Consider the following 15,096-nt stretch of genomic DNA (forward strand, 5'->3'; position numbering starts at 1 on the left):
GTTTTAACAGGATCACAGCAGAAATGTAGATAGAAGTTTTTAATCCTGATTGAATTTTTAAAGTGACCTAATTGCTTTGGTTCCTTTCGCCGAACCGTCACTTCAGTGTCCTGTTGTAGGGGTCAACGAGAGGAACCATAGCATACAGTGGGGGATATGCTGTCCAATACACCAGGAGCTCTTGAATAAAATGAAGATTTGTCTTCTCATCTGGCAGAAGGATGAGTATTTATCTACTTCTTTTACCAGTCACCCACAGATTAGGTTTGTTTCCAAGGTGACAGGGTTGTTTTATTTCTCAATATAGTTAATTAAGATTTAAAATAACAAAACACTTGAATTGATGTGTGTCTGCCATAATAGTGGTTAGTTTTGATTTTTCACTGTTAATTAAAGAAAATCAAACTTCCACCTCTTTAAGATTTGTTCAAATTATTGTATGATTAATTCTGTTAAAGATTCAACTACCTAAGCTTAAAGTGAACTTGACTTAAATAAAATGTGCCTGAAGTAACAGCAATGCTGAACTCCAGGTACCTTGTGAGTAGGAATAAGGTTCAGGTTCGCTGCTTAGTTGGGTTCACGATGAACTTTGCATGTTTGCCCAAACCACGAATTTATGGGCAAGTTTGCCCAGACAGCACCACTAGCAAACCCGACCTTCTGTAGGGAAGATAAATACTGAGCAGCTTCCCCTCAGGCTGATTGGTAGGTAGCCAGCAGCCGCTGGTGTCCTAACAACCTATGAGTCATCCCGGCCCAGCCTATTTAGCTGTCAGTCAAGGATACCCCCCTGCTCACAGCCAAACAGATTGGATTTCGTTTGCTTTGGTACATATTCTCCAGGCTAAGCAGCTGTATGCTAAAGTTCCCAAAGATAATAGATGTTTGATCCTTCCAAATTATGGGATTCCCAGAGGAAAAGTCTTTTGGCTGTATTAGATTTGTTAGAGATTTGTTTGCACATAATTATTCATGCTACAGGAAACTTTAGATAACTTATTCTGATAAGCTATCTATATGCTATCACTAGTTTTATATTATATGACCTCCTTTTACCATTATCTTGATAGATATTGAATTCCTTGATGTAGCATTCAACCTATTTTAAAATATGCTAACTACTGTATCTGAAGGTGGCATTTCATTTTAACACTATTTGGAATACAGCTGACAAATGGTAGCACATAGTGTGCACATCCTGCACATGTATTGATCAAATAATACATTTAAAAAGTAAAAATAATTCATTGTTTGATGGGCTATTTTATGTGAAATTGAAGCTGTCACTTTTAGCTTGTGCAAGAATGTTGATATCCCATTTTAAATTATTGTAATTCTTTAGGCGTACTTTAGGATTTTGGACTTAATATTTACATGTTTTATATGCCAAATTGTGACTGGTTCTCTTTAGTGCACATAGTGGGCTGTTAATCTCTCACATACAGCTATATCAACAGTAATAATCTCTATGTCTCTGTGTGTTCCCACACAGCTATTTCGACTGTATTTGCTTAGAAACAGAATAGAGGGGGTCAATTTACTTAAAGGAGAACTATCAGGTGAGTGATTATCACTCAACCTCATAGTTCAAGCCGACGTGTGACAATTAAACTGTCACACGTCGGCTCAATAGATCGGGAAGTGAGCGAACGCATACCGTCGCTCGCTCACTTCTCAATCATGTCCCTGCAGAGAGCCGTGACTGTCACTCACGGCTTCCTGCTGGGATTCCCCCCGCCCCTGTCCGATCCTCCAGCGAGGACTGGCGGAAAGGACGGGGGAGGGGGTGGGTACAGCTGGCTCTGCCTCTGCCTCTAGATGGGCAGAGCCTGCTGTCACTCACGCAGCTGGGTGGATCTCGACAGTAATGTAGCTGTAGCTCGCGATATACTGAGCTTTGGGTCACGGGAGAACGCTAGTTTATGTCCTCCCGTGACCCTTAGGTCAATTATGGAGTATCCCCAGAACGAAATGTGAAGATAAATCTTCTAATAGGGACATCTGTTCCAGGGACTACTGTCTAAATGAGGAATTCTCCTAACTTTGGGAGATTTCCACTTACTTCCTGTTACGTCTGTGGGACAGAAAGTAAAGAGAAATTTCTATTACACAGACAGCAAAAAATAAATAAATACCAAAAATACCATGAAAGGAGATTCAACCCTTCCCTACTCTAAAAAGAAAGTTTGGGCTGTACATACACTTTAAATACTTTAAATGTATTTTATAATAAGGTTTCCTTATATTCAAATATGGTGTCATTGAATTGGAAGGAAATTCATTGTCAAATACTTACTTTGTACTTAAGTACTCCATGCATGTACTTAAACCAGCACGTTGCAATTTATGTAATTTATGGATGTGAATTCCAGCCCTTTTAGAGATCAAATGATCAATGATTGAAATGCAACAATTTTGTTGTGTCAGTTAATAATGACAAGAATTTTAAAATGCATCACAGCAATACAGAGCAGTCATAAAGCAAAAATAAAACTCATAATTGTCGCTTTGATCTTCAACAAGCCAGCTTCTCTTTAGTTAAGTACTGTAAGCAATTTGGCAATAAAGCTGTTCAGCATTAACATTGTCATCATAACATAACTTAATTACTATTGTTAAACTCATTATAATCTCATTGTTCTCCCCTGGATTATTTCTCCCCATAAATACAATTGGGACTTATTTTTTTGTTGCTTATTATGAAGACTAACAAAAGAGGTATATGAAAACATCTGCGAAATAATGAATAGCATTATCATGACTGTTGTTTACTTGCTGGTTTCTAAAGGGATTCATCCAGTTTTAATTCATAATTTTCTGTAAGAAGTTCAGCTCAGTCGTGTTTCTTTTTCCTTAGCCATTTTCAATTATGTTGATTTTTTTTTTACATAGTTTTGACTTTTTATATAAGCTCTTAATGCAAGTCATTTGGAAAGATTTATCTGGGGAAATGTTTACGGAAATGCATCTGTGTGCTTTCATTCAATGTGTTGAACTTTGGCAGTTATATTTTGCTTCATGTCACACATGTAATTTATTTTCATTTATCTTTAAAGGCCCTTTTTGTGCTTTCTCTTTATAAAGAATCCTTGTCATAGGTGCCCCCCATGTTAAATGTGTGAAATGGGTATAAACATTAGTTTTAAAACAAACATTTTAACTTGGAAAAAAATATTTTGAGCCAAAATCATTATTGTTTTCCTGAAAAGAGGTAGTAGGACTTGCACCAACATTTATTTGAACTAGCTTCTAAGAACTTTACAGAAGTATTTGTAAAATGACCCAAATATCTGACATATTGAAATTTATGCAGTTCATTCTGAGCAGCCTGTTGTTCTTGGCTAGTTGTTGTTTCTGTTTAAGGACATTAAAAGAGTGGCATTTGGCAGTTTAATTCTATTGGATAACTGTCCAGAGAATCTTTGTTAGAAAATATTGGCACTCACTACCTTTTTTTCTTGCCTTCCTCTTCAACATAATGGGTAATTGGAAACATTAATCCATAAAACTTGGTAAATTATCTTTATTGTTTATCAAAGTTGATACTGGTCATGCTCTGTTTTTTATTCTCCTAATGTGTATCTATCCTTTTTAACACTTTTGAAAATCTAAGTTGATCTCCAGTCTTTTCCCCTTTCCCTTTGAAGTTCATTGACCACACTATTTGCATATCTTTGATGGTAGATAATTTTTGATCTTTTCACTTCTTATAGAATGAAGTGCTGATGTATAGTTTGCAAATTCCATATTCATGTGCCTTTGTTTATTTTTATAGAATAATAAAAAAAGAATGTTGATAAAGGTCTTTATTGTAAAACAGATGAGGTTTTTGTTGATGGCCCTTTAATACACCCTGATCAATCATGATACTTTTCCTTTGCCATAAAAAAATTTTGTGGAAGAAAATTATTTGTAATGGCTTTTTGATTCAACAATTTTACAACAATAGCAAAAGTACATAGGTGGCATATGTATACTTTCTCCAGCTTTTCAGGCAAGGCATTCGGCACTTGGTCTCTGTGAAAAGTGAAAATCAGGCCAGGTTGTCCAGTCAGCAACTTTGCCTGAATACTGATCCTTACCTTAGGCAATGGTCACATTACCTGTGCTGAAGGGATGCCTGAGCTGGTTTTTTATTTTTTTTTCAGAAAAAGTAAGTAAATAACTATAGGTCTGCTACATAGTAGGGAAACTATAGAGAAACTATAAACTGTAGCGTAAAAAAAGAAATATTTTGCTATAAATAACAATTTCTTATGTAATTTGATCAGGCTTGTTGTTTTTTTATTATTTTCAAGTTGTATTTCTCATTTAAACTTAGCTCTCATACAGATACAGATTTTCTCTCTAGTGGCTATGCACAAGTCAGGTAATATAGTGAGCATACCGAATCACAGTGGTTGATTTGCATTTATTAGAGAGGAGCACAATCACTGAGTAGCAGTAACAAGCAGGAAGCATAGTTTGCCTTTGTAATGAGTTAATTTAAAAATATACATACAAGCAAGATTTATAAAACATTAACACAGATGCACATGCAAAACTATTACAGAGTCTTTACCCACTTCAGCTCTCATACTGGTATACCCTTATGGACTTGGATGGATAACAAAGTAATATATACATTTATTTGGGGACAAACTAGGCTTTCTTTCTCAATTTTGGTCTTTCAAAAATTATTTTATTTAAAATATTATTTTATTTTATTTTTTTACTATTGTTAATCTTTACATTGCTACTGTAAATAAAAAGTATATATTTTATATAAAATTTTATGAAAATGAAAACAAAGTTTAAATATTGATGCTTAAAATTATTCATGGTTAAAAAATAGAAAGAAAAACGATCTCATATGCAGATCTAAGGTCACCCTTTGATCTACAAAATATATTAAAAAAGTAAATTCAATGAATGGGTCAGTTGCCCATAGTAACTAATCAGATTCTCAGTTTGTTCAGTTAAGCTTTGAAAATGAAAAATAGAAGCAGATTGGTTGCCATGGGCAACTATTCAGATTCTGTCTGCTCCATTACGTGTTCATTTTTCTGTGTTCTGTATGGAACACTTGTAACTTTGACCTGGTTGTTTTTTAGGTGGTTTTTATATCAGTTACGCTACCCAACAGTCCACAAGTGGAGAGAATTACGTGCCTGTCCCTTATCTCCACACTCTAAGCCTCTACCATCCATCCTCCTTATAATATACATACATCCACCTTGTTACTTACTCAGCACATTCTTATTTTTTCTACTTACGTAACCTTTTTTGTTTGGCCCTACAGCATTCCCCAACTAAGATTCCTAGAGATAGTCTTTTTTCTGCTGCTGCCAAATTTCTCATTATTACTAGTGTATAAAAGGGTAACCGTACATAATATTACTGACCGGTTGAATGTAATTCATTTGTGCTTGACCTCTGTCCTTAACAGGTCCAGTAGCAAAGGTCATACTCTGTGATTTAATGAATATTTCTTTTATGTCCCTTTTAATAATGAGGTAATGTACAGAACAGCAAACTGATATACAAAAAAATTGTTAACTGGCCTGTGGAATTTTTTAACAAAAGTGTTGTATGTTTAGGAAAATAGATCAGATGAGGTATCCATTACATCAAAAGTATCTATTAGCAGAATATATAGTATCAAGTCTGTTATGAGTTATAGTCATTTTTGACTTTCAAGATACGGTCGCTTTCATAATTACTTCTGATTTCAGCGCTGTTGACATCTGGATGTCACAAATAAACAATCACATGACTGTTGTTATTTTTTTTCAACAATACCAATTAAAATGTGTAGAGAACCAGTTTTCCAGTGTGATGTAACTTGAATAGAAGGACCAGTGTCATTTGCTCTGTGTGTTCTGGCACACTGCTGTCATCTACTGAAAAAGAAACAACAACATTGAATTATAGGATGTCTTAATTATTGTGTGGGCAGATAAAAAGATCAAATTACATTTAAATGATTTAAAGGAAATTGTGTTGACTATGATTTACAATACAAAATTACAGATTTCTGTGAGTTTCACCTTTAACCTAGGTCAGGATAATCTGTTAAGCTCACTGGCATACAAAACACGCTTTTTTTCTTTAAATTTTATTTGTGCGTAAAAATGCAAATTAAATTGCTAGAGGCATGAATCACAGTTATGGAATCTTGCTCCCTCCTTGCCCTTCAGCAGCTGTAAACAACTGGAAATATTGCAGTTACATTCTTTTTTAATAAACCAACTGATGTTTTAGTTACCTGGCCACACAAATAACATTTTATAAAAAGCTTTTTGTTGCATGGCACTCACTGTTTATCTTTTTGTCCTTTAGGAAGAACAAATAGAGATTAAAGTTCACCTGTGTCATAGATCAGCTGCAGAGCTGATCTGTTAGCTGTGCTTAAAGTAGTATTAAACTCTCAAACTTTTTTCAATAATGAATCCTGATTAAACAAATATACATTGCCCAGCAAAGCATTTCTTTACCTTTTTGTCCAAATACTTACAATCATCATGTTTCTGAACAGCTGCTACTAAGGGACAGAGCAGACGCAACCAACAGTTCATCTACTAGCTTGGTGGAGGTAGAAGAGGGTGCCAGGGGGGAGAAGAATAGCTTGGTTTTCTGTGTCTTTGTGTTTGGAGAGACACACACACAGCTTACTAGCACATAAAAGGGTGACTACATAGCACTCTGCTTGAGAAAGAAGTCACTCTAGAACAGGAGGGCAGGACACATGCTCAGGGGACCATCTGATTCACCAGGAAACTAGAACTTTTAAACATCAGGCGTGCAGCAGCATCCATTATGAGTTATTTCATCAGTATTTGAAATTGCTTAAAACCATCTTCACTTTAATATTACTTTAAACAGGCTTGCATTTGTTTTACCTCTTTGCTGCTGTGGGTCTGCTGGCACCTGTGGTTCTACAAGCATGTGCTCTGCTCCTGCTGCACAGAGCTAGCAGATATGGCTGTCGCCCACCCCACCCGGTCCTTTCTTATACCTTGCTTCTTCCTGTCCAGCCTCCTATCTTTCTCCTTATTTAAATCCTGCTCAGACCATCTTGCTTTGCTTAAGCAACACTTCTGCTGCCTCCGAGCTCTCTCAATCTTTGCCTTAGCTCCTGACCTGCTCTTCTGTGGATTGACCCTTCGTATTCCGACTCGCCTTAGTTCTATCAAATATGTTTTTCTGCTGCCATCTCACCTTTGCCAGCGATGACTGGAACACAGCCACCTTCTCTTCCAACCTGTGTATACAGGTACTCTCCACACGTGAGCAGGGTGAAATCAGTGGTTGCAACCTGGGATTAGCAAGCAACTATGCCTTAACTTCCGTGAGGGGGTCCCTGGCAAAATACAGGGACCCCCTCACGGATCCCCACACCCTAGGGGATTCCACGTCAGCTGCTCGCTTGTAGGCTCACATCCCTGGAATTGTGACAATCTTAACATTAACTGATCTATATGTTAAAAGAAAAAAGAACTGTTATATATTTTGTTTTCAAAGTTTTTATTGGTTTCCATAAGATAGAATTCCATAACATATTTTAAATTCAGGCTTTTAACATATATATCAAAAACAGCAAGTTCAGTATTTTTCAAATCAGCATTATTAATTCCCCGCATCCCCCAACCCTTACATAAGCTGTCAGAGCTATCACCAAAAGAAAAAGAAAGGGAGAAAACCGGTTACGTTTATAAACCTTCGACTTTGCCCCTGCCCCCATTCTCCTCTTGAGCCCTGTATTGTTATAAATACATGTATCACATTAATTTGGTCCCAGGACACGGCAGAAAACCATGGCAGGGGTTTTACAAAGTCTGTAGGAAGTGAAAAAAGTTTTTGATTTTATATATATACTTTATGTTTAAATAATAATGTGCTAATACAAAAACTTTTGTGTTACAAAAAGTTGAAATCTGTTATTCAGTTAAAAAATCAATGAATTTGTCGTGGCTGGCTCTCGTTGAAACTTTAGATGAGCCATCTGATAAGAGATAGGTTTCTACTCATTTACTTGGCCACCACCTAAAATTGGTGGAAAAAAAATTCCAGCACAAGGGGCGAAGGGGGTTCTTCACAGTAAGATCAGTTAGGGTCTGGAACTCACTGCCACAGACAGTGATTTCAGCAAAGAATGTGGAATTGTTCAAGAAACTTTTGGACGATTTCTTAAGGGACCGTAATATACAGTGGTACGGGTACTCCTAGAATGAGATCCTAATAGGTTGGACTTGATGGACTAATGTCTTTATTCAACCTCAAATACTATGTACTTAAGTATGTAGGTAACTTACCTGACCACACAAATAAGATATAATGCATTTTAGATATGTGCAAAAGCACTAGAAATTCCCTTTCAGCTTTATTTTTGCTTTCCTTTACCAATCTGTCTAGGGTTACTCTCATCATTCATTCCACATTAACAAACCTGTCTCTGTTGTCAGTAGTAATCCCATATCCAAAGTGAGGCCAGTGCCACACAGTGCACTAGCTCTTTCTTACAAGCTGCTCTGCTGTGGCAGGATTGCTACATATCACTAATATTATCACAGTAGGGAGAAAACAAATAGTCTATGGATAAAAAGTAGTTCCATACATTAACAGATTTGTATTTGCTTTATATTTACCTACACCTTGCCTACTAATAATATAGGTACTTGTGGGTTGATTTACAAAAGGCAAATAAGCTGTTCACTTTGCAATGGGATTTTCCCTTAGCTTAGTGAATTTGGTGAAAATTTGCTTTGCAAAAAACACCCAATCATGTGCAAGAAAGATAAAAGAAATAGTATTTTGCTTGCACATGATTGGATGTTGGAAGTCAGCAGAGCTTCATCTCATTTACTAAGCGAAGGGAAAATCCCCTTGCAAAAAAAAATCCCTTGCAGAGTAAAATAGCCTATTTGCCTTTAGTGAATCAGCACCTATGTGTCTAGATCAGTGGGGCCCAACACCACACTCCTCCTTCAGCATCTCCCACCTCCCATCTGTTCATCCTACAACCCTTCCAGAATTATTTTTCACGTACATATCTCATCCAGCCTTTATACTTCTATACCTCCCCCGCCCTCTATCCATAGGTGAAACAAAAGCATGATCACTATACATCTTGACAAGCACATTTGGTGCAATTTCAGGCTCACTAAATCACTTTGATCTTGTGTACCCCACTACAAAGCACTCAAATGTTATTGTAGTATTTATAGTTATTATAGTTTAATATGTTGTACAGCTAGAGTGTTCTAATCATATTCCTCAACTGAAAAATGATTTTTACCAAGCTGTTCAGAAGCTTCTTCTCTGATCTTAATGTATAAACATGGTTGCACCAAAAACACTAAAACATTTGTAAAAGAAAATATTTATAACCAATATTAGAAATATATTTAATAAATCGTTCTAACTCACACTACCCAACCAATACCTTCTGCATTCCAAGAGCATGCAAAGAAAGGAAGACCAATGGGAACACTGGCTGTCTGAGCGTGTGCTTTGTAGCACCATTTTTTAAAAGCCACTCCAGAAATGCATGTCCCCCTCCCTGCCTTTTTTTGCAATACAGCAGTAGAGAGGTGGTTATTAAATATTGAGCTGCATTCATTTGTGGTTTTTATAGATGCTTTGGCTTCAGCTTTAACACTGCAAAGAGCGCTCCGTGGTTTGAGGATGTAAAGCACCTGACGGATTATTTGAGGATCACAACTGTGGAGATTGACACATATGCAGTTCTAGTACCTAACCTATCTAGTCCTGTTGCGGCATATCAGTTTGGGTTCCAGGTTTCACTCTCAGTCTCAAGGGAGAGTTTGGATCCACGAAATCATCTGCCGAAGTATTTATAGGATGCTACTTGAAATGGTTATTTCATCGTAATCCACCCTAGTAGTGAGTGCGCAACATGATGGGTTCGTATAGAAACTGGTGGTACGTAAGAGCAGGAACTCAATCCTCCAATGCAACTCTATGGCCACATTCAATGGTGTGAACAACAGTGAAGCTCCAGTACTGCTTATAGCACCATGCACTCCCAATTGCCCAGCATACAGCAAGTGATTAGCAACAGCTCCTGCATACATCTAGCACCCTGTACCACCAATAGCACAGCAGGATTGAATAGCAATAAGTGCGGTGACCTGCATAGCACTGTGCACTGCCAATAACATAACATACAGCAAGTGATATGGAAATAACTCCAGTAATACGTATAGCACCAGGTACGTCCAATAGAGAGAGATACAGCATTGAACTGCCTGACACAAGGATACTTGCGGTCTCCAATAGACTTGCACAGCACTCAGGTAGATTTCCTGGAAGAACAGACTGGAGGTAGATTCCCTGTGAGCCTGATGAGCCTACTGCTGTCCCGAGTGAGCGAACCGAACACAGGCGTTCACGGCAATAGTGGAACACCTTGTGTAGCGGCCGGTCACTATTTATGGAGCCGGAGTTTATGGAGGCGGGGCTCTCCTGCGCGTCACACGGCCGCCGTGTACCACCGTGGAGCGCACCGTGTGACGGCGCAGCTGTCTATGACGCCGCTGCAGTCCAGGGAGGACCCGAGAATGCGATCTTGTTACAGAGGAATGGCTGGCTACATAATGTTGACTTTGCACATGGTGCTTTTCTTTTTATAGCAAAAATGTTCATACCCAGTATGCATCTTATCCCTTTCCTTTCAGGACAAAATATACAAATATAGCATGAAAATAGAATTTATAACCCTTATGTGTAATTCCATATTGTTCTTGTGTAATCTGGATTGATATGGTAAGTGTTTGCTGTGATTTTAACTTTAGATTTTGTTTATATAGGTGCTTGATTCAGGAAGAGTTAAAGAATTTGATGAACCTTACAACTTGCTACAAAATAAAGAAAGCCTCTTCTACAAAATGGTGCAACAAGTTGGAAGGACAGAAGCCTCTGCTCTTACAGAAATAGCCAAACAGGTGAGTTTTTTTTTCTCTATATATTCAGGATTTTCTCTAACCATCTTTTTGCAGCTGACAGGCATCCAAAAACGGGCAGTAATTTGAAAGACATCTGCAGCGTAAAGCAAATCTGCACTTTTCCCTTTTATTGAAAAGTAACAGGTTTGCTTTATATTAGGAACGGTAATGGGCACGTATTTACCCTCCATGCCGTCTCTCTGATGCCCAGTTTAGCCACTGCAGCTTTCTGCAAAAGCAATGTGGACATCATAGGTTTGAAAGCTGCACAGTGCTAAGGACACTCCCCCTACTCATATGATAGTACTGGCAACTGGCTGCTTTGGTTTCAAGTGCTGCGTTGTATGGAGGCAGGACAGAGAGTGACAGCACCTCCATACCACCAGTCACATGGATCAGCAGATGGATGGAAAGTATGTGCTGCTTCCCCTTCTAGAAAATGAACACAGTGCAGGGTTGTCTAAAAAACCCTAAAATGTAGCTTGTGTTTTTCTCCAAGTGTTGATAATTTGCCCAATGCGTATACAGAAACTTTCTTCTGAGGGTGTAGATACGTTCTGAATGTTTTTCCTTTCATTGGTCTTAAGTTTTTTTTAAAGTTAATAGTTGTACTCAGTTGGCCAGTCCAAAAATGAAAAGCTTGAAATGTATATAATTACTGAAGTGACTGAAAATATTAGTCATTGAACATTACTGCCAGTCCCCCTTTTCACAACAGGCTGCAGGGAAGGGAGATGGCCAGAATTGAATCTTACGGATAGCGACCTTTCAAATGTACCATGGCAGTGAGAGTCATTGCTAAGCATAAAACAGTGCGACATGTTTAGCCAAAGGAAATCTCACCGTTCCAATTCCTTAGCCACCATCAGGACTCCCCAGGTGCTGGTCTAATAGGTGCGTCTCCACCGTGGAATGCAGCAGTATAAAAACAGACCGCACTATCCAGAGAATTCCAATACTGCAGACTTTATTCAAATTCACAGCAAATCCAGTATATCAGTAAATAAAAGTGTATAAAACAACAAATGCCAGCACTGCACACCCCCAACCGCCTACAACCTCTCACATGTTTCACCCACAGGCTTATTAATAGAGCTCATAGTGTGACATGTTTGTTTGCATTCTGTTCCTGAGGTGTTTTAGTGGCAGTGTTCTGGGTTGAACAGAATCTGATGCAACATAACAAAGGCCTAAAGAAAGCACCCATGTAAACATTCCCTAAAATCCTAAAATATGGATAGTGCATATAAACCTGCTTCTCTTGGAAGCAAGAGAAAGATTTTTTGACATGTCCTAACAATACAGTGTGATCCCCTGGTATTTATGTACTTCCACTATGAATAGCATGGTTGTATAGTAAACATAGTAGAGTTTACCTTTTTCACATGGGAAAAACTGGTCCAAGTTTCCTGTCCTTCGAATGACTTCACGTACTGTATTATTGTTAGGTTTACAATAATGTCAAACATATGGTGAATAGGTACATGTATATATCGTTTTCAGTTCAAGCAAGTTAATATTAAAATGAATTTTCAGCCCTGGAGCAGCTTAGCAGGGTCTCATAGCAATATGCCAGTGCATCTCAATTTTGGCCATGTTTAATGCATTATACAAGCTTTAGGCAAGTCACTGCAGCATAGTTTAGTAGCTGCACAGTACGGCCACTTCTGTCTCTATTCAGTAGTCTAAATTGTATACATAGAGAAATCATATTAAACCATACAGGAAAAGCGTATTATTGTCAAACATCCGTTTATGGCAGTTCTTCTATATGTATTTTGTAAACATAATTCCAAGACGCTGTACATTATTTTTGGCCCAGCTCGTGACAGATGTCAACGTTTGAAGATTGCATTTGCCTTTTGAAGGTTCAAACAAAACTTTTCACATTCAGCTGTGCAGAAGAAAAAAATTGCATTTGAAGTCCCTTTTTTCCAGCATACACAGTGGCAGATAAGAGCACACAAGTCTTGACATTATTTCATTTTGTTATGCGCATCTGTCAAAGCATAGAGATACCATACAGCTCCTAAAAACTGCCGATTGTGTAACAGTGAAACTTGACAGCATTTCAATCCTTTTATATTCTGATTATACATTTATCAGGGAACCTGTATCTCGTCTAGTTCAGCTAGAAATCGCTAGGATTCAGCTGCTGAAAGGCATGGTGTGAAGAAAAAATACATCTTCTATTACTTGGGATCATCTTACGCTTTAAAGAAGTTGCTTGGATGAGGCTTTGTCAGAGCTTTAGCCTTCCATTTTATTATTGTGCTATACTATCCACAGATCACATTTCTATGGGCCTTGTAACTGCTCTCTGCTACAAATTAAACACTGATCTTTCAAATATATGTACCTTGAAGTTTCAATGCTTGTCAATCATAGTTTGTAAAATATCAGGATTACAAGCTGATATTAACATCCGAATCTATTGTGTTTTTGGTTTTATGTGTGAAAATGAGAAACCTTTTTGCTGACTCTAGTTTCCTCGTGCTTTTGTCACGCTGTTTAATTTATCTTCGTGTTTTCAGTTCATAAAGTGACTTGGTCTTATCAATGTAATGTGTCTGCGCTTTACATCAATACACATTGGGATAACAGCCAGTGTATCATTTTGGTTTATTGGCAATTAATTCAGCTCATTGTTGGGATGATGTACTAGGGTATTTCCTGATTTTTTTACAGATTAAACTGTTTGTTTTATGTCAATAGCTTGCTTTTTTGTGTAGACATCACCTTTTTTAAACCAGAAGATATTCACATACCATTGCTTCCCAACAAACCAATAAGCAAATGGTTTAGACCAAGATTGTGGAAAGACCTTTAAAAAAATGATTGCGGGCAGAGATATTAAGCTAAGGAGTCAGTCAGGTCATGACCTGTGCTTATGTGGGGTAAACACAATTTACGGGTGCACTGTAATGAAGAACATTTCAAGGGAAGAATTATTCTTCCTAAGGTTCACTTACAGTCATACCGACCGACAGTAAGTCAATTTAAAATGCTAATTGTTCCATTTTAACTAAAGTTGGGTATACACGTTTCTTATTAAATGGAATAAAAAATAAATAAAGCATATTCCTCCATCAACGCTTACGAGCTAAGAAATGAAAACCTTGGCCTACATAAAGGTAAAAACAACAGTGATATAGATAAAAAAACATTAAGATAAACCTGTGCTATGCAATGCAGAACACAGCAAGCAGGTCCGCTTACCTGCTGCTATGCCCAGATGGACATACGTTATCTTCACTCCTGTATTTCTGTGTTTGGAGGCAGGAACAAAGAGAACTTTCAGGTTTTTCCTCCCACATGATTGGGTGGTTTGGCATTGCATGGGGGTTGGAAGAGAGTGCCAAGCCTTTTGTTCCAAGTTGCTTCATGTCTTTGCTTTAGCTGGCTGAATGGAGCAGGTGAAAGCAAAAGAAAGATTAACTTTTGTGGCAGGCTGGTTTAAAAACTTCCCTTCTAGAAAAGCGGTGCAGCATGACCATTTTAAAACTTGCCATATAATGCTCTGCTGTACTTCCAGTGGAAGGCTTCTTGGCTCTTTTTATCTCACCATAACCCTATATAATTGTTTTATTTTTATTTTTCCATTTATCAGTCAACTTTATTTGTACTTTCTGATTTTTTTTTTTCAGGTGTCTTTGAACCGAATCCAGGAAGCCAACAAGAAAATTACTTCCAGGGATCCATCTGAACCATTTATTATTTTTGAAACTGCTCTTTGACAAAATTTGTTTTGTTTTCTTAAAAAAGTGCCTTCACGTAGCAATCATGGTAGCCTTTGGCACCCAATGCGTACTGACAGGGCTTTCCATTGGTTTTTAGATGTCTTTAAATGCCAGTGGTCTCGCTACATACATGTCCGTGGTTATTGATAGCAGTTTGATATAATCACTGCTGTACTTTTCCAGATACTTAATTGTAGTATGGACATGTTGGATTATGATTAAACTGCGTCACTTAAAATTTGGTACAGCAGTGCTGTACGGTCAAACTGCTGCACTTAAGAGTTTCCATCCACCTATAGTTGTTAGTGGTGTAGCTGAATTTGTTTTTTCAAACCTTTGTACTGTCTGTAGGCCAGTATCAATTAACCAGTGAGAACTAAATCATTTTGCTTAACTACCCCCTAACA

At 37.6% G+C, this 15,096-nt stretch overlaps 1 protein-coding gene across 1 annotated transcript in view; it reads left to right on the forward strand.

Annotated features, from left to right (window-relative positions):
• ABCC4 (ATP binding cassette subfamily C member 4) overlaps positions 1 to 14,723 on the forward strand; it is a 211,660-nt gene extending 196,937 nt beyond the window's left edge. Inside the window, exons 33-34 of the mRNA XM_018568481.1 lie at positions 10,815 to 10,949; positions 14,597 to 14,723. Of these exons, the coding sequence (XP_018423983.1) occupies positions 10,815 to 10,949; positions 14,597 to 14,686 (225 nt within the window). The 3' untranslated portion in view covers positions 14,687 to 14,723. The remainder of the gene's footprint in view (positions 1 to 10,814; positions 10,950 to 14,596) is intronic.
• The last annotated feature ends 373 nt before the right edge of the window (positions 14,724 to 15,096 follow it).

This window comes from Nanorana parkeri, unplaced genomic scaffold, assembly GCF_000935625.1.
Source record: "Nanorana parkeri isolate BGI_ZX_2015 unplaced genomic scaffold, ASM93562v1 scaffold1195, whole genome shotgun sequence".
In the NCBI taxonomy this organism is placed as follows: Eukaryota; Metazoa; Chordata; class Amphibia; order Anura; family Dicroglossidae; genus Nanorana; species Nanorana parkeri.